This window comes from Thamnophis elegans, chromosome 2 (assembly GCF_009769535.1).
Source record: "Thamnophis elegans isolate rThaEle1 chromosome 2, rThaEle1.pri, whole genome shotgun sequence".
Taxonomy (NCBI): Eukaryota; Metazoa; Chordata; class Lepidosauria; order Squamata; family Colubridae; genus Thamnophis; species Thamnophis elegans.
Genome location: NC_045542.1, coordinates 83,018,937 through 83,039,930, shown reverse-complemented (window position 1 = coordinate 83,039,930; position 20,994 = coordinate 83,018,937). Strand labels below are relative to the sequence as shown.

At 41.0% G+C, this 20,994-nt stretch overlaps 1 protein-coding gene across 2 annotated transcripts in view; it reads left to right on the top strand.

The window, feature by feature from the left end:
• Positions 1–766: 766 nt before the first annotated feature.
• The window catches only part of SLC22A4 (solute carrier family 22 member 4), a 70,903-nt gene continuing 50,675 nt past the window's right edge, over positions 767–20,994 (top strand). For both annotated transcript variants that reach the window (XM_032211400.1, XM_032211401.1), the window contains exon 1: positions 767–2,198. In XM_032211400.1, coding sequence (XP_032067291.1) covers positions 1,806–2,198 — 393 coding nt within the window. In that variant the 5' untranslated portion in view covers positions 767–1,805. The remainder of the gene's footprint in view (positions 2,199–20,994) is intronic.

Genomic DNA, 20,994 nt, shown 5'->3' with positions numbered 1-20,994 from the left:
ATAATTGGCAATGGAGAAGGTAATGTTTTATATACGGTAAAACTCAAAACCAAGTTGATAAAAAGAAACAACATGGCTTGATGATGAGTCAAGGTGACACAGTGGTTAGAGTGCAGTACTGCAGGCTACTTCAGCTGACTGCTAGCTGCAGTTCAGCAGTTCAAATCTCATTGGTTCAAGGATGACTCAGTCTTCCATCCTTCCGAGGTGGGTAAAATGAGGACCCAGATTGTTCTGGGCAATATGCTAAGACTGTAAACCCGCTTAAAGAGGACTGTAAAAGCACTATGAAGCAATGTATAAGTCTAAGTGCTATTGCTGTTCTTATTGATGCTAGCTCTTGATTTGTAAGGCACTGCATTGAACAACATGAAATACTGCTCTTGCACGTAAACAAAAGCTGAGAACCATTTTCTGTATCACATGGATAATACTTAAGTCATTTGCAAATGCAGGAGCATTAAGTGGAAACAATTGTGGGCAGTAGGCTTAACACATAAGGTTCCACCATAAATGTGCGAATGACAAAAGCGTGCCTGACTAAACCGCGGTGACAAAACCGCGCCGACAAAACCGCGCCGACGAATGAGCGCTGAAGCGCGCCGACAACAGCGCGCCGACAGAAGCGCGCTGTAACCCTAACCCTAACCCTTACCTTAAATCGCGCTTCTGTCGGCGCGCTTCTGTCGGCGCGCTTTTGTCGGCACGCTTTTGACATCGCGGTTTTAGCGCCACGGTTTTGTCGGCGCGCTTTTGACGTTCGCGCATTTGTCGGGTCACGAACACATAATACCAAGGCACATCCTTTACAAAGCAATTCTAAAATCATTTCTTCACAATGAGAGATGAACAGAGCATTTTTACATGGCACTCTTATCGCTGTTTAATTTAAACCAGGATTTGTGGAATTAACTATTTTGGGGGTTGCATGAGAGATTGAATCACCAATTAAACACCAGGGTTGAAAGCCATTCTACAATACACAAGAAAAACCGTGATTCAATTAGGCCTATGGAAATTCTCAGCCATCCAGGTCATGGTTGTCCCGAAAGTGCTTTTTACATCAGGGCTGAAGAAGCGTCATAGATGAGAAGACAAACGTCTTCAAAGAAAAACAAGAAAGTCCAGTTGCCTCTTGAAAAAAGCACCTTTGCCATTCAATGATCTTTGTCACAACTAGCTACTATTGTAGGGCTGACTTCCAGCAAACTAGCCAGCCACATTTTAACCTCAGGCATTGGGTGAACCCAGACCAAAGGTTAGCTACTAGTAGCTCTGATGTAAGCCTAGACCACTGCCTGAGCTAACCAGGAGTAACCACGCCAAGCCACACTTCAGCTTCTGTCCATTTCTCCTGCAGAGCCTTCGCGGGCACACGCGAGTCTTTTTAGCGGAAGAAACAGCAAGAGGGCCGAGTAACCTCTCTTTCTCAGGGCCCACCGTCGGCACATGAGCCGGCTTGTTTACCAGCGTTTCGATGCCTTTTCCCGCCCAAAGCCTAGGCGTCGCCCTAAGGACGCCTCCGGGCGGGCTCACAAGCGACTCGCCTTCCGGCAGGATGAAACCTCTCCGATCGGCTGAAGGTTGTCTCGGGCGGGGCCGATCAGAAACCAGCTCGGTGGGGGGGTGGCTGTGGGGGGGTGGCGGGGGGAGGCGAAAAAGGCGGAGTCTGACCGGCAGAGACCCCACCTCCGGAGAGATGCCAGAACCAGTCAGAAGGGCGCAGCGCGGGCTCCTCTGTTTCGCACCCGGCGTGGGGGGTGTAGCTCTTCCTCCGCCGGCCGTTCTTTGTGCCCGTAGCCGCTATGCGGGATTACGACGAGATCATCGCCTTCCTGGGCGAGTGGGGTCCCTACCAGCGGCTCATCTTCTTCTTGCTCAGCGCCAGCATCATTCCCAATGGCTTCAACGGCATGTCCGCCGTTTTCCTAGCCGGCACCCCCGAGCACCGGTGCCGGGTGCCCGCCAACGCCAACCTGAGCGCGGAGTGGCTGAACGCCAGCATTCCCCTGGAAGAGCGCGACGGGCGGCAGGTGCTGAGCCGGTGCAGCCGCTACAGCCTGCAGGCTCTCATCAATTTCTCTGCCTGGAACCTGGTGCCCGGCCGCGACATCAACCTCAGCCAGGTGAAGAGGGAGGAATGCCTGGATGGCTGGGAGTATAGCCGGGAGGTTTATCTTTCCACCATCGTCACGGAGGTAAGCGAGTTGCCCGAGGCTTCGGGACGGGGATGGCGGGGAGAGGAATCGGGAGGTCGCGGCCCGCTGTGTTGTTCCGGGGTTGAACCGCGAGGCGTCGGAGAGGTAGGTGGGTGGGCGGCCGCGTGGACCGGAAAAGCGGCGGCAGAGATGCAGATGCACGCATGGCCGTGTGAAAATAGGAAGCCGCCGAGGTGGAAAATGGAGTAGGTAAGGGTTGGGGTGCAAGGCGAAGGAAGGGAGGGGCTTTACTGGGGCCATGTTGGACGAGAGCTTCCCAGCAAGATGATGTCCCCGTCTCCAAAAAGGACCGCTTGGGCTTCTCCTATCTTTTCCTTTTGCAAGAGAGAGAGAGAAAGAGAACGCGGGGTTTGTTGCCAGAGTGTGTTTTGAGAGCACGTGGCACGCCTGCGATTGCGTAGCTACAGTGCTGTGGTTTTCAATTCGGCGGTGCCGATTAATTATTGCCAACTTCTCTGAAAAGGGAAGGGTTTCGGAACTAAGATCCTTACTTAATAGAACGGCTTTCTTGTGGTTTGGGGGGAAAAGTCCTCTCAGTTAGAAGCATTTGTTCTGGCATCGCTCGGCGTTTTTTTTTTTTAAAAAAATCTTGTAACTTAACGGGTTTTTCTCTCTCGCTCCTCCTTCAGGAATGGTGGGTTTGGAAATTGCGATGCTTTTGTAATGCCTGTTATGTATTCGAACATTAGCCTGATGAAGCCTATCTGAATGAAGATTTCATACCTCAATGCTGGCAGATTGACGTTATACAATACACATAGTAATACCCGCATTTCTACTTACTTGGCCAATAAAAACATCAAAATTATTAATAGTTAGTATTTTTCTATTTAACCGTACCCATATGAGCAGAACTACATGATGCTTTTGCATATAACATACATATCCATATACAAAGATGCTACTTATACAGAGAGAGAGAGAGAAATAAATACGGTAATCAAACATAGATCAATCAACTGTTCATAAATTTCCAGATGAACAGAGAAGTCTTGACCTTAAGCAAGATATGCCAATTGTCAGTATTATGTCAGAGTCTTTTCTCACTTGACCACTGTTATTTCTAATGGTAGAAACAGCTCCGTGTGCAGGGGGAATCACTAGTGTCAAAATAGCAGTTTTAGTGGATAATTGCACCTTCATCTCTTTTTAACATGCATCAATCTGTTGTGCTTGCCATTTAAAAGTCATTGGCACAAATACATCCCATAAACATTCATGGTCCTGAGATGGACATGATATTGTTCTATGTCCCATTTAAAGTAGATCATAGTATTTGACATGGAAAGGTTGACCGCTATCATCCTTATGCTAACCAAATACATTTCAGTATTTTGAGTTTCTTTATATACTTCTTATTTATTGGACCATGACTTAAATAGACAAAAAAGTTACACTGATGTAAGATGTAGTAACAGGTAGCAACAGAGAGGGAACTTTGGCTGTTGGCAGAAGTTAAATAGTTAAATAGAAGTTAAAAGTTAAATGGTCTAATTACCATAATTCTTAGCAAGTAGACATTTCTGGAGAGCATATTATGGGACTTTAAAGATTCCTGATTGGATCAGTGAAGATGCTGCTAAGTTTCTTCAGCGTCTTATTCCTATACAAGGGAAAACAATGATGGATGCAGCTCTGCAGTAGACGGGCTGTATCTTCACAGGTTACAGATTGACAAAGATATCAGAAGCATTGATGTTATCTTGTTCTGTGTAGGAAGAAAGGCGCTTGGTTAAAGCCAAAATATATGTCCTATTTGCAAAGTGCTTGATTAGAATGAAGTATAAATCTTCTAGTAGATGCAATCCTTGATGATTTAGTATCTTCTGTTCTGATATTTTAATGTAAAATTATGGGCTTAATTGATAAGCGTAAGAGACTTTAAATCCGTCTCTATACCATTTTTTAAAAAAGGAATGTTATAAACAGTTTCTGTACTGTTGTTGCGAACTGGATATCTGGCTCATTTTCTAAGGTGTGATTCACTATCTGGAGACTTCCGAAGCAAGTTAATCTCTCATACACTACTTGCATGTCTTAAGGAATCAAGGAGTTTATTTTTTACTTCTTCTTACCTAATTTTGATTATGATTAAATATTTCAGTAACATGAAACGATACAAATAAAAGCATATAGATTTCTAGCCCACGGCTATCCCTATAGTCATAGGAGAAGCTGGAAGGTTCAATTTCTTCTGACAGTAATGATCCCAACTGTAATTGCACTATATGCAATTCCAAATAGTGATGATGATAATAATAGAAAAAATTGACACACATGAAAATTTCTTTTTGTTTTATTTATAAGATTTGCATGTCTGCCACCCTCTGGACTTCTCACAACAACAATAAAAACCCTGAACCATAACATTACACACAAGCATAATGTTACACACAACCAAAACCTAGTACCTATCTTGTGGTGCCCCAGCAACCAAGACCAATGACACTCACTCTACCCCAGCACCTAGTTAAAAATCCAGGTCTTGATGGCCTTTTGGAAGACTGCAAGAGTGGGGACTGGTGGATTACTAGTAAGAAGCTGTTCCATGAGTAAAGGGAATCTCAGAAAAATCCTGCTTCAGAGATCCAATGAGATGGCAACATTTTAGGGAGGAGACCTACAGCTTGCCTATCCTATTCAATCTGATATTACAAATAACCTGATTCCATTCCTGGTAGTGCTTTAAAGCTGATAATTAGCAGCTTGAATTACAACTGAAATTAATAGCTAAATATATGTCAACCTTTCAAGGTACGTCAGGTAAACAGATGATAATAGATTCTTGAAACCTATCAGAATTTCTCTCTGTCTCATATATCAAAGATAATCAAGGCAGGGTCACCTTGAGTTTCTTTCTCACCACCTCCACTTTCTCTGAATTGAATTAGTATTTTCATAATTGCTCTCACATTCCTTCTTCAAGGTTATGTCCACACTGTCACATAGCTTTACATGTTTTTTAAGAAGATGACTCTAAACAATATCTCTAAAACATTTGCTTTTCAGTAAGATGGAGAAGAGGTAAACTCTTACCAGCCGTAGGTGTATCTGTCCCCTTACAATACTCTCTCTAACAGTAAAGACAGCATTGCTCAGTTTTAGCACATTGGGTCAGTGTACTACAAACATAACCAAAGCTCAGTTGTTGCTCAGGAATGCAGGTAGTCCTTGACTTACAGCTGTTTATTTGTTTAATAATGGTCCAGAATTATGATGGCTACCCAAAACATAGCATTACTATCCCCATGGTCAGGTGTTCATGATCTGGATGCTTAGCAACCTGTTCGCACTTGCGACTGGCTGCCAAATGTCCTGGAATCGTGTGATCGCCACACAATCTTTTCTGCCAGCTTCCCTAGAAAGTCAATGGGGAAGCCAGCAATGAAGGTTGTAATATGCTACTGCCTGCTGATAGGATTTCCTCTTGTCTCTGGGGGCTGACTGAAAGAAGTGCCTGTCAAGGGGAAGTGAACTCTTTTGATAGAGTGAGAAATGGAGCTGAAATCCTGAAGATATTCAGCCGTGTTTTTGCACCGTGCTTAAGGAGTTCCCTTCGATGCACAGAGGGGAACTGGACTCTCAGGAGGCAGCTCTTATCAGCCCAGCCCCCAGGGATGAGATGGAGCCAAAATTCAAGCAGAGAGGCAGCATGATAAGGAAAGGAGTGCAGGATGCCTCAGGCGGACTTAGGAAGCCTAGTACAGGCCACACAGAAGTGCCTCGTCGTTCACGGACTGAAAGTCCTACTTGGATTTTGGCAAGGAGAATTTTCATCTCCTGAGTGGATCTTCCTAGGATTTCCCCCATCTCTGAGGCACCCTATGCTCCTTACCTTGCCATTTGCTTCATGACTCTTGGAATCATTTAATGGCCACAACTGGTGCCAGGATTGTGTTTGTTGAATAGCAGTCACATGGGCATTGTCAGCACCTCTCCATTAATTAATTAGGAAAGAAAGACCACCAGACTCCATGTGTGGAAATCAAGTGTACTTTTACTAATTAAGAATGATTAAAGGCATAGCGAAGCGAAATCTGAATATTTAGGCGCGAAAGCGATTGATATATAGAATAGCCCATTCCCCACCCCTTGGCATCACAGTCCCAGTCCAATCATAATTCTTCCAAGTGTCAGGTGTGAGATAACTTCAAAAGGCATCACAAGGATGGAATGTCGGTGCCGTTAGTCCTGGCGGGAAACACCCACGCATGCGTAGTCCGATCAGCCGGTGAACTCCAGAACCTTCCTCCAGCACAATGAGTAACCCCTCCCAGCACAATGAGTAACCCCTCCCAAATACCATGCCCTCCCTCCCCGTTTCATGGCAACCGAAGCAACAACAAAGGAGAGGCTGATAGGCATGGAAAGGAAAGGAAGCTAAAATGAAAGTACACATCAAGGTATATATGTATCAAGAGATTCATAGATCATATTTTTAATTTTTTTAATAATCATTTTATATGTTAACTACTTTATAATAGAGTCACTTTTCATGAGATGGGCAGCCATATAAATTTGATGAATGAATAAATGATCAGGTAGCACAGAAATGATTGTAGTTGGTATTCTAGCTATAATTGAAACAGCTCTGATTAAGGAATCTGCAGTTCCATCCAAAACAGGCTTCACCTTAATCCCTGACTCTAGTGTTGTCTTTTCCAACAGCAGCTCTATCTTGCATGAGTTTATTTCCAAGATAACGAGTTTAAACAACAGAGTACTGATCGTCTGAAGTTAGGCAGTAGGGAGCAGTAATGTGTATCAGAATACTATTAGATCCCACTTTGAAACTTTGGATGAACTTCTCCAGTAGTTTTAGATAGATGTTTAATAACATAGGAGACAAGGTAGACCCCCTCTGAATGCTCAATGATTTAGGTGAGAAATTGCAGTTCCCTAACAGTACCATCCAAGCACATCCTGATAGAAAGGACCAGAACCGCTCAAATTGGAAACTATTTCTTTGGAAACCTGTCCTATTTTTAGACAAATATGCATCCAAATAACATCAAGATTTATGCCTTTGGTCATCTTTAGTGTTTCAAATTTGTTTAGCTATTCGGTCAAATTATAAGGATATAATAATAAGGCAGTGGTGGGTTGCAGGCGGTATGCCCCGGTAGGGGGAAACCGGAGCCTGCCCGGAGCACCAGATACCATTCTGGTACAGTGCTCTAAAGGGTCCACCCGCCCACCCTTGCTCCTTACCTGTGCTTTAAGCTTTTGGTGCTTATGCGCCTGGTGCGTACGGCAGCTGCGCGACACTCTGCCAAGCAGCTGGAGCATCGCGGAGGCTTATGGAAGTGTTACAGGCAAGTATGATGCATGCGCGCACAAGTCCATGTGGGTGACGCCGGAACGGAATCCGGAACCCACCACTGTAAAAAAGATATAATATAAGCGTCCTTAATTCTTTGCTCATATGCACTTGATGGTCCCTTGAAGATTATCTGGAAATTATAACCAGTATAGAATGCAACAGCATGTGCAGTTTGGGGTGTCCCTCAGTTTGCCAATAGATATGATCAGGTGCTGCCCTTTGCTGTTGCAAGTTACAATGGAATGTAAATTTCTGTGCTATGAAAGGACTTTAGTATTAAGAAAGAAATGTTGACATAAAATCAATGTCTATGTTCTTTCCTACCTACAGCAATTCTTGCTTTTTAAAATCCTGATGACATGTATGTAGACCTACCTACAGGCCATCTGGTGACTATCTTAAAAAGATAAAGGTAAAAGCTCCCCTTACACATACGTGCTAATCGTTCCCGACTCTAGGGGACAGTGCTCATCTCCGTTTCAAAGCCAAAGTGCCAGCGCTGTCCAAAGACGCCTCTGTGGTCATTTGGCTAGCATGACTAAACGCCGAAGGTGCACGGAACACTGTTACCTTCCCACCAAAGGGGGTTCCTATTTTTCTACTTGCATTTTTACATCCTTTCGAACTGCTAGGTTGGGAGCAGCTGGAACAAGTAACGGAAGCTCATTCTGTTATGCGGCACTAGGGATTTGAACCACCAAACTGCCAACCTTTCTGATCAACAAGGTCAGCATCTTAGCCACTGAGCCACCGCATACTATGTGACTATCTTAGGTTGTGACATAAAAGCTAAATATTTATTTACCTTTCTATATTTACATTAAATATACATATTTATATTTATTTTCAGCTGCATTGTTTCAGTATTTAACAATATTTGATCTAGAGTCCCGAAAACAGGATCAACACTATTGTATTGGCTAAGTGCACAGTAACTTAAACAAGTATTTTTAAAGTCATTTGGACTGTTTATAATGGTCTGGTTTCTACAATGATGCAAATAGATAAATTTTTGTTCCCACTTGCAAAATCTACTAAAAGTTCTGCTGAACTGAAAGAAATACCTAAAATACATGAAACTCTGTTTTTTGACTGATTTGAATGAGTAGCAAACTCTGGATTTTAGATGGCACCCTTTGTACTAGCCTGCATGGTGTTTAGGATTCTCCTTAAAACAGGTATGTTGGAAGCACCTTTTGGTGATTTATTAAAGCACTTTTTCAGAAACAGAAATCCAACTGTTTAGTGGAATCCCGTATGGTTGCAAATCATTTCATAGATTCAAAGACCAGAAGCATGAAAGCAAGTGCCTTTCCAGGTTCATGAATCCAGTTCTACTTTGTCTTGAAACTAATCATTATCTTCATTGCTGCAACTACAGCACATTCTTTTTAATTTTAAACAAATGGATTCATAATTCTTAATTGTAATGGTTCTTACTGAAATCATCTATGCAAGACCTGTCAAACTGATATGGCCCATGGAGCCCCCCCCCCCAGCTCCACAAAGGCAAAAGATGTTGCGATCCAGCCCATGATGCGATCGAGTTTGACACCCCTGGTCTATGGTACATCACTAATAGTGTATGCAAAGCATAATGTGCTTTATTCACTGTAAATAAAATAAAATAAAATAGTTATTCATACACATGGATGCAAAAAAAGTGAGAAAAGCTCTATGTGAACCTTCCACCTCACACCGATGTTTTAATAATTTGCACAGAAACCTCATTCATACTCCTTCACATTGTGAAGCTCTTCATTTGAATACTTTGCACAATGCTATTTATAATTATTGTACAAAGCAAGAATTGTTTGCACAATACCAAAAAGAAACCAACTTGCAAGAACTCAGTACAGTGGTTTCCTATTATACAATAGTCTTTAAGCAACCCAGAAATTATTTGGTTGACTTGGGATTTTGGGAGTTATGTTCCACTGTCGCTGGAGGGCACAAAGTTGCGAAAACTGTCTTTACCTAACTGCATTTAACCATCATTTTGATAAATGTATTTGCACTTTTGAAAGAATAAGAATACTAAGCCTGTGCGGCTTGCTTGACTAAGTATTCTTTGATGAATTGTTGAAATAATTTTCAGGATATGCAAAATTGGAAATGGATTAATGTTAGGGCATGTCAGTCAAAAGACAAGGATCTGGTATATAGAGGTTTATATAATAACAATAAAAGCCTCTAAGTAATGATGGGGAAGTTGGAGTGCATTGCTTTCCAATAAGAATAGTGTTTGTGTGTGTGTGTACAAAATATCCTTAGAGAATCGATATAAATTCTGTTGAAAGGGTAGAACAGTAAATACTCTGTTTATAGGAGTCATTTTGTCAAAATGAGTATAAAATCTAACAACGTGACTGTGAGTTAAGCAGATCACGGCCATACATTCAAGGACTGGTCATAATTACCATTAATTCAACATCATGATAAGTTCAAATAATCACTGAATAAGTGATCAGTAATCAAGGACCCTGTACAACTGCTGCATGCTGTGTTGACATGTTAATTAAACTACTGGTAATATGTGATGAAATTTTGGAATGCTAATCAGAAAAATATTAGTCACTTGCAGTTGCAATATTTGGCACAAATATCAATCGGATGTAGGAATATGCTGTTACCCACCCAAATAAAATGCTTGGGGCAGGGGTGGGTTCTGGCAGACGCAATACAACTAAAATTGCTCTGCACATGCGCAGAAGTAAAAAAAAAAGAAAAGCTGTAAGGGCCACTGGAAGAACTGGTTCGGAGGCATGGCAGGCCTGGGTCGCTGCCAGTTCCAGCCACTGGCAGTTCCACCACTGGTTTAGGGTAACCTTTGATACAGAGAAAGAAATCAAGAAGGCATGAAAACAGACACTATGAAGGGTGGTGAGTGGTTGCCATCATAGGCAAAAAAGCATTGGGAGAAGGAATTGTTAGCAACCAGTCACGTTGCTATTTAACATTGGATAATCATTAAATAAGTGATCATGTAAAAGTATATGGGAAAGACCTTGGGAGACTCAGCCAAGAGACAGAGTAGCCTTCATCTGGATAATATGCCAGGCAAGAGGCTTAGAAGCTACTCTCTAGAGTTTACTGGGCTGTCAAAGGAGATGGGTGTGGTGGAGGGGAGATTGTACTTTCAGAAGCAAGATTCTGTCAATATAGTATTACAATAATGTGGAATTAGCTCGTCTGGTTGTGATTCTTATCTGGTTTATCTCATGAGCCTGACAAGTCATAACCCAAGGATTACCAGTAATCCTGAGTGGTAACTACGGCCTAGTATAAGACGTAAGTGTTGTGGAACCAATAGCAATCAGTGACCATACTGTTGTTAAATTGAGCATGCATGTGGGTCAGAGGGAAGTAGCTGATGGAACCTATTATTACAGAGTCACATTTTATTACAAAAGGGAAATTTCCAAAATGTGGATGGGATTGATAAAAAAATACTGAAAGGCTAAATCAAGAAAGACATTTCCCCCTATAATGCATTTATAATTCTATGCAAAAGGAGGACAAAAGGAAAAAAAACAACTATAATATGCCTATGTAATACATAACAAGCAGAATCGCAGTGCACGTATAAAATGGTAAAGGTTATGCTGGATGCCCCAATACACATTTTGTCATTTTGATGTCATTATAGTTAGGAATGTCATTATAGTTAGGAATCGTCATGCTGGCCACATGATTATGAAATGTCTTCGAACAGCACTGGCTCAAAGGCCTCAAAATAGAGATGAGCCTCCCCCCCCCCCCATAGTCAGCAATGACAGAACAAAATCCATAGGGACTTTTTATAGTTAGGGATGGATGCCTATTTTTAGAAAGTAAGAACATAATCTAAAGATCAGATGTTTCTTTGCTAAGAAAGCTGTAAAATCTAACAAACTTTTCTTTGGTAAACAACTTGCTATAATAAGAGAACAAAAAAAGCACTAATTTTGGCATCATAAGCATTTTAAGGTGAGCAAAAGGAATGATAAAACTGAGCAGATGGTAAGTACCATTTCAGGAAGCAAGTATAACTTTTTAAAATATATCTTTTATCTTCTTCACAAGAAATATTTAGAATGCTGTGGGAGTCTTGTGCAGAAAAATAGATGTGGAAATGGAGATATTCTACCTCAAAACAAAATTAAGGAATCATCCAATGAAGTTGGCTAGTCCCTTCCAAACAGTCAAATCACAATGCTCAATTCACCTATTAAAAAGATGACGATAGCCACAAACTTGATGTCATTAAAGGGAGACCGGACATATTCATAAAGGACAGATATGACTATTGGTCTTAAAGAATCATGTTATATATTTAGATTGGGGCCGCATTCCTCTAATTGCTGATTGCAAGAATATTAGCAAGAGAGAGGTATCTAGTCAGGGATAATATTTCTGTCTTACACATCCCCCACTTCTGAGCTGGTCTGCCTCATCCTTCACCCCTTGAAATCCCCTTCCTCCTGGTTTCCAGCAGCTGCTCCATGCCATTAATAAATGAATGCAGAAGGATATTTTACTGAAATGATCTGCACACGTTAAAAATAGTATTGTAAAATACTGTCACGTTTATATCCACTTACATTTGCTCTACATGCTTCTCACTGTATGTATGCATGCATGCATGTATGTATGTATGTATGTAGAATTCACTGGTAAAATATCCCTCTAAGATAATGCTTTGAGCCAATGATACACAAAAACAGTTAACATTGGACATGTCCTCCTCCTAGTTCCCCCCCAAAACAATATTGTTTAGAGTAGGTGGGAGGAGCTACCATTCCAAAAATTTGGGGTCCAACATGAGTGTCCTTGCTTCTTATTTTTGAGTTGGGGTGGCTGCACTCAGATCAAAGTCATAACCACGAGATTGGACAAAATCACTTAGCAAACACTAGAAGGTATGGAACTCTGGAATAACCTTGCAACTATACTGACTCTATAAGGAAACAAGGAAATTTCAGTTTCAATATCTAAATTATCTTATTACAAATACTCTCTAGAGCAGGGGGAGCCCAACCCCCAGTTCGTGGACCGGCACCGGTCTGCAGCATGCCAGCAACTGGGCCTTGCGAACAAGGGAAGCCCCTTTTGCAGGATGCAGGCAGTATGCGAAACCACGCCGCCTCTGCTCTGTGGAAAAACATCTCCCAACCAAACCTGTTCCCGCTGCCCAAAATATTGAGGGCACACATCAGGTGACCTTGGTTCTGCAATATGCTCTATTTGCACAAATAACCCTGTGCCTTTGATGAAATTGAAACTAAAGCATAACTTTTTGAGGTGTAGATTTTATAACAAATAGCACTTCCAAGTCAAGCCTTAAGATATAGATTGCCTAGTCATTTAAACCAGGCATGTACAGCCCGCAGGCTACATGTGGCCCTAGACAGCTAGTAAATTGGACAGGTTCATAAACTTTTAACGTTATTATATGCATTTATATACATCAACTAAATAATATATTTTATATGCTGCCAAAGACAATTCCTCTTCACTCAGGCCCAGGCAGGTTAAAAAGATTGGACCTACCTGGTTTAAATCAATCATATTTAATTTTTTTCCTAAAAGATAAGCGTGAGGAAATTACTCATACAATAGCTAAACTCTGTGCCCAAGTCCTAATATTTCACTGGGTTCAGACCCAAAAATAGCATAGGTTATTTATATAAATAATGAGATTTTATTATATTCTCAAATTGTATTTGGTTGTTTTAACTTCTTTAACTGTAAGAATTTTTTTTCATTCCTCCTTTTATAACCTATACAGATTCATGAGCTTTGAGGTTTCTTTAGTGCTTGTCATTCCAAAAATGGGAAATTAGTTTGTTTCTCCCATTGGAAGCATGATCAATACATGTTCTTACCGCAAGAGCAAGTAGCGAGATAGATCCACTGTAGGATGACCCATCTTTACTGTAGCAACATTTGCAATCAATCCCATGTACCATTTCTGTATCAATTTTCAGAACAGAAAAAGGACCGTTGGCCATTCCATCAATAGTTAAAAGTTTCAGAGGATCTAAAAAATAGATCATTCTAATGTTTGGGGATATACATTAGCACTAATCTTGGGATAATGATGTTAACAGTATTAGATTACCAACTAATTTTCAAGAAGTATGTTTTGCAAAATTTTATAACTACAGAAATTTCCAATAGGAAAAAAAGAATTTGATCAAATTTATTTCAGTTATTTCGCAGCTTCTCCCCTTTTTAATAATTCAATTAGAGTATCTTAATTATAAGTTGTAGTTAGGCAGCAACCAACATTGAGATGAAGATCCAGAGAATATTGTAGTTTCCAGTGCAGTCTTGTGTTTTCTGCAAGATAATATTTCAAGTGAGCTTTGAAACTTACAGGATAATTAGTTTTCTAACATGTCATGCAAATCATTTTTTAAAACTGACAAATCCCATAGAGCTAATGATAAGACTTAAATTCTTCTAAGGTACAGTTAGTCCTCACCTTATGACCACAGTTGGGGAATTTTGGTCACTAAGTGATGCAACCATAGAATAGGACCACATTGCTTAATAGTCGCAATCCCAGTAATCCCTGTTGCTGTTGTTAATCAATTTTTACCAGTTTTTAACCAAGCACTTACCTCAATCCAAACTATTCTAGACTTGGGCCTCACTCTCCACTTCAACTCATCTTTGCCGTCTTCTCTCAACCCTGAGCTTCAGTAAGCTGTTTCCCCACTTGCCTAACTCACCATGTCCATCTCTGCCCTTTTGGCCACCAAAGCCCTATCCACGGGATTCAGGCATCATGTGAAACCACACCCCCTCCAGTCCATGGAAAAACCTCTCTTCACAAAAATGATCCCCAGTGCCCAAAAGGTTGGTGGGCACTGGTTTAGACAGTTACTGAATGAATGGTCATAAGTTGAGGATACCTGTCCTATCAGTTTTGTCCCCAGAACATTGAGTATATATGCTGTGTAATGTAAAAGTGTAGTTAACTTTGGATTTCATTTGTCCTTTCAATTCCCATTAATTTTCAATATATAGTCCAAACATGCTGTATTTTGAAACTAGAATTTCTGCAAAGTTACATTATTCATCCTGATAAGACGTCAAGCTTGTAAAAATGTTTTTGCAGGTCAAGCTTGTAAAAATGTTTTATTGAGTTCAGTGAACTTTAGCAAGTTTGTGTAGGATTGTTGCAGATGGCAATATTTGAGAGGTAGGAGCTGTAACTCAACTTCCCAAATTTCAGGAAACCATCTGGCAGCCAAGAAAGAGCAGGCCCATCACTGGTGATGGTGAGATAAGAGTAAGGGTAAGATAAGAGTAAGAGGCCCAAGCAGGGTAAATCATTACTATGAGCACCTTTAAAACACGTAAAAACAACCTGAAAACAGATACTCAGTGGCCATTCTCGCTCTTACTTCTACAAAATAACAACAAGGAAAAAATGCACTCCATTTCTAAAGCAGAGAGAGCTGCAGTCTTTCTGAAGCTAAATTACATTCCTGGTGATTTCATTGATACAATTATATTTTCTTGGCAGCAATACAGAAATAGTGTGCCACTGGATTCTCCAGGTTGTTATTCCATCTTTCCAGTCTAGCCTATAAACTGCGGTACCTTGCGGTCTCCCATTCAAATCCAAATAAAATTCAACCTGGCTTTATTTTTAGAGATGGCTCCTCCTATAGACAACATGATTTGGGAAAAAAAATCATATTCAGTTGGGAACTGATGTTGACAGCAGAATATGCAATGCACAGAGGGCTGGCCTAGAATCTGGATCAAGTTTCTACTCCACAGTGATATCATATCCCTCACATCTCTCCACATTTTTAAAATCTTGCTACTGCCTTCTGTGGTTCATTGTCGAAGTTCAAACTGTCTATCAAGGAGAAGAAAGGCTTTTCCTCAGCTTTGGATCAGATGAGGAGAGGATAGAGGTTGTCATTCTTCCCTTTAGCTTCAGATATTAAAATACCATTTGGCTTTGTCACATATGCCAGTAACTGACTCAATAGTCATCATGGCTGTTGAGATTGTCAAATATATCTTTTTTTGTATTTCTGTCAATTTCATTTGACAATTCAAACTTATAATTAGAACTACTCTTCCCAAGCATAGCTGAATATTTGCCTGAAACCTTAATACATATAATAAAAAGCATTGAATTTATTTCTCTCAAAGATCTGTATCACTCTATAAATTATACTATTTTTACTTTATTATTATATTTTACAATATTGTGTTTCCCCCAAAATAAGGCCGCGTCTTATTTTCTTTTGACCCCTGAAATAAGTACTTGGCCTTATTTTCGGGGAGGTCTTGTTATTTTTGATGTGCAGGAGGCGGCGAACGTGGTCACCTCATGGCTGCTGCTGTGTTGCAATATTTTTGGGGAGGGCTTATTTTAGCGCATGCGCTGAAAAGCCCAATTGGGCTCATTATCAAGGGAGGTCTTATCTTCGGGAAAACAGGGTATACTAATATTTTACTTATATTATTATATAAATAGTGATTAAATTATATTTGTAGAATTATTATATGGCAGAACTTGAAACTTTAAATACTTTGAATTGGAAAAATATACATTTTTATTTATTTTTCATTTGGTAAGCTTTGAATATATCCAAGTTGTTAAACTTGATCCAGATGGAAATATTAGTACAAACTTCAGGAGATCTCCTTTCTCCTATTAGAAATTAAGCACTCATTCTCCTGAGTCAGTGGATACAGCATCCATGTGTGGATTATTCTCATGTACCATCCAATAGAACTGAGTCTGCAATGTTTAAGTCCCACCTCTTCCTTCTGACTTCCCCAGTTTTTGTGACTCAGCTACCAATTGAACCAGACATGCTTTCAATTTCTCCTTGAATATTGTTATTTCTTGTCCTTTTTCCTTTCCCTTACCTTGTTTTTCCTTTAATCCTAGGTTTTTCTAGTTTTCCCTTTGGTTTGGTTTCTCTTCAGCCAAGGAATTTGTTTCCTATGGCTGCCGATTGGAGGCTGCTGATCACAGGAGGGGATCTGCGGCTGCAGATACCCCAGTATGTCTTTTAGCAAGTTCCGGGGAACGTGGATAGCCAGGGGAGGCTTCTTTTTGGCGTTTGGAGCCTCCGGGGCCCCTTTAGAGACATGGATGCCATTTTGGTTACAGTTTGGGCATGAAGGGGCCACGGCTGCCATTTTGGGGACATATTCAACCTCCCAGTGCCGCAGTTCCCTATAGGGGCCCTTCCACAGTATTCCTCAGACCACCAGGCTTCTGGCAGGACCCAGGGAGGACTAGACACCCAGCTTCACTTTACCACCAGCGTGGCTTTTGGCACAGGGCCCTTCCTCTGTATTCACCAGGCTTCAGACAGGACCCAGGGAGGGATAGACAGATCTCCTTCAGGTCAGGAAGTAGTCAGCCCAGCCTTGCCTTATCACCTGTGCCTGTCTATAACAGGGGCCACCTCTACTCTTTCATTTACCCAAAATCTGGGCCCTGGAGTGCCCTTTAATTGGGTTAGCCACCTCTATAGCCTTGCTCCTCAGTATACCTTCAGTTGCTACCTTGGAATTTTAACTGCAGACAGGCAGCTGGAATCCAGGATGGAAGGAGGTGATAGGGAGGTCACATCCCCTTTGTCGGATGACCTTCTTTAAGGACCTTGCAGGAGCAAATCCCCTCCCTCCAAAAAGGGGGGTAGAACCAAGGGCAAGTCAAAGGCCACGGAGAGAGCAGAACTCGCGAGACAAAAGACGCTAGGCCTAGACAAACAATTCACCAAGGGCCAGAAAGAGGCACAAAACAATCAGAGGCTGTGGCCCAGCTGGTGGCAGAACTCTTTCCTTCTGAGACTCCTGTCCAGGCCGAAAGCCCCTGCCCTGCTCAGAGGAGGACCTATCACCAGACAGCGAGGGCTCTGAGTTAGGGGACCAGGACACGGAGGAGGCTCAACAGCCCTCTGTTCTGTAATGGATGGACAGTCCGGACCCGGCAGGCTCTGCCGTCTCCCCTATGGCACGGGTCGCTGCTGGCCTGCGTAGTGGTTCATCTCCTCCTGACATGGCAGCCATTATATCTGAAGCCATTAGGCAGGGAATTGCTGCAGGCCTGCAACAAAAGACTTCCTCTGGCTCCAAAAAACATAAGAAACAAAAGAAGTTTGTTTCTAGGGAACAAACCAGAGGGAATCCTGTCCAAGAGGAAGAAGATTCCGAACTATCTGAGGATGAGGATTCCACCTAGATCAAACTCCCTTAGACGGCCTTTTCAAGCCTTCTATCTTTAGGTCTCTCTTGATTAAAGCCCCAAAAATAGCCAATCTCAAGGCAGCCCAAGCGAGTAAATCCCTGACAGCCAAGAGGGACTCAGCCGATCTAGTATTCACCAAACTCACTTCAGAAGGAGGTGGTTCCTTCTCCTCATCTATTTCTGGATGTAGTCCAACAGGGAGAGCAGCCATGTGGACGTCACCATCCACCTTTATTAGGCACTATCGGATTGATAGGTACGCATCATCCGATGCAGCCTTTGGGAGGCGAGTCTTACAACAGGTCAGTGTCAGTCAGGGGGCTTCGTCCTGGACAGTTTCCCACCCGTAATTCTGGACAAACTTGGATATGTCCTACACATGGATGCTGTCTCCACTGACTCAGGAAAATGGAGCATTAGCTTACCTGATACACCCATTCTCTGGAAGAGTGGAGACGGCATCTAGCCCCACCCTTCAGGCCTGGTCTGTTATTCAGACAGAGATCATTTCTATTTGAGCACGTCTGTCTGCATATTAGTCTTCGTCGAAAAAGCTGGGGAAGTCAGCAGGAAGTGGCGGGACTTAAACTTTGCAGACTCAGTTCTATTGGATAGTACATGAGAATAACCCACACATGGATGCTGTTTCCTCTCTTTCAGAAAATGGGCGTATCAGGTAAGCCAATACTCCATTTCTTGGGAAATTGTTTTGGAAATTCATCTGGGGAGAATGTTATTGTGGAATAAATCCCTGTTTTTGCTTCTTAGTTTTCTTTGTCAACAAATGCTTGTAAAAGTTGAAGGCTAGCTACTTCTTGGAATTTGTCCTTCCTTGCCATAAACTAATTAAATTCTTACCAGATAGAGAGCCTCTCAGAAACCGAAGAACTTCCTAGAACCCTTTTGTGAAATATTAATAAATAGTTTAAGGATGTCACACCTTAAACTTTGCCAACATGCATAGATTGCCTATGTAACTAATGTTAATAAATAGAAACATCTCCCTTCTGTTGTGTTTGAACATGTGTATGTATGGAAACAGACAAAAAGAGAGAGAATGAGAATGTTTTCATGGTACATAATGCAATGTTTATTATGTAAATATATTTGGTAATATTTTTTTCTTCTTTCCTGACAACTGACTACTATTAAGAGTTTCATGTTGCCTACATCACAACTGCTGCTTTCTTAGACACCGGATGTTAACATTATGTTTCTCCCGTGAGCACAGGTTGAATGCAGGGGTGAAATCGACTTACCTTCGCTACCAGTTCCCAAATGTGAGTGTGCGTGTTGGCTTCACTAGCACGTGCCAACCTCCACGCATGCGTAGAGCGTCAAAAGCAGGATGTGATGATGTGCAGGTGGGCGGAGCCTCCCGCCACCACCATTACCATTTCGCCAGAACCGGATAGAACTGTCTGAATAGCAGCACTGGATGAATGATTATTGATCAGTCACTCTCTCACAGCCCAGCCTACCTCATAAGGTTGTTGTGGGGAAAGTTAAGAGGAGGGAGCACTATGAATGCCACCTTGTAAAAAAAAGTTGCAAAAAAGTAAAGGCAGGATAAAAATCAAATGATAAAATAAAAAAGGTTTTGACAATTCACTGGCTAATTGGAATTTTCAGAGTTACATTTAAGTTTTACCTTTTTTGTGCATGTAGTAATTTAATTTGAATATATAAATTTAGAAACTTATTTATTATTAACAGTATTTTGCAACTGTGGCTTGTGAGACCCTTGGGCAAAGAAGTGGGCTAATTAGTAACATTTGTTTGAGAAGCAAAATGCTGTGCTAAATAGATTGAGTCGAAAGTAGAAATACTGTGCTAAGTAGAATGAAGTAGAAATACTGTTAGAAATAGATTGCGCTATATTGAACATGGTGCTAGTGGAGAAACTTCTGTTTGTTCAAAAGAATGATAACATATTCTGGTTATCTCCCATACAATGTAAGTACCCACGGCACAGTTCTTACAGTCAATTCAATTCAATTTATTAGACTAGTATGCTGCCCTATTCCCAAAGGGACTCGGTCGTCTATCTCCTGTCAGTGCCATCTTCATGGCTAATAATCTCACAGTCAGCTGAAACAAACTTTTTTCTTTCAATTTCCCAGTCCTCACAATGAATGCATGCAGTGGAAGTGTGACCTTCCTCCCATATTTGGGCATATATATATATATATATATATATATATATATATATATATATATATATATATATATATATATATATATATATATATATATATATATATATATATGAAAGCCAGCACAGAAACATGAAAAGTAGAACATTGCCTGTTTACTGTATTTTGGATAACAGATAAAAGATTCCAATCTGGACTCCTGAAGTAATCCATGCAGTTTTAGACCTGCACTTATACAGCTGTGGCATTTCTTAGGAAAAAAACGATTCAGATTTGCAAATAATAGGTCTGATTCCACCCCCCCTCCCCCAAACCAGCAAGCTGTTTGTGTCTTCTTTCTTTCAGGAACAGGAGAGTACCACGTATGTCCCATAATTCCCCTTTCATCATTCATTCAAATTATTCAAGTTATGGAATTTAACTAGCCGAGAAGGACTGCATGTAAGCAAGAGATATTTTTAATAACTCCCAATTGCTCAGAGTATCTTGACAAGCTGCTGGGGTGTCTTATATATGCCTTTATGCATTCATTGTGAGGACTGGGAAATTGTTCACTCCCTTTATTTATTTATCAGCATAAAATATAACATATATATATATATGTAAGATATTAGTTCTGTGCTGGCTTTCATATATATAAGATATTAGTTTGTGTGGATTCCATTATTGTACCCTAAACAATTAGATTTTTTAAAGTTAGTACTCCATAATTAAGTTCATATTATCCAAGCTGTAAATAACTCCATCCTTTTCATAATGTGAGGTGTACGCTGAACAATGTGAAAACTAAAGTTAGTCTTCAGGGTGCCCACAAGTGTTGTTTCCTTTTGCTCTGACTGAGCTACTGGTCTCAGAAAATACTGTAATTCTATAAACAGACCAATTCCAGCCCTGCTTCCACTTTAATAAGGGTACAGTATCTTTATTTCAGATTTCTAAAGACTTTGCCCTATGATAATAAAAGAAATCTTCTGGTTAATGACTAACACACACAAAACTCTGATACTTCACAGGAGCAGTTTACAAGTGCACTGTAAAAAAGTAAAACTTTTACAATTTGTATGAGATAATCAT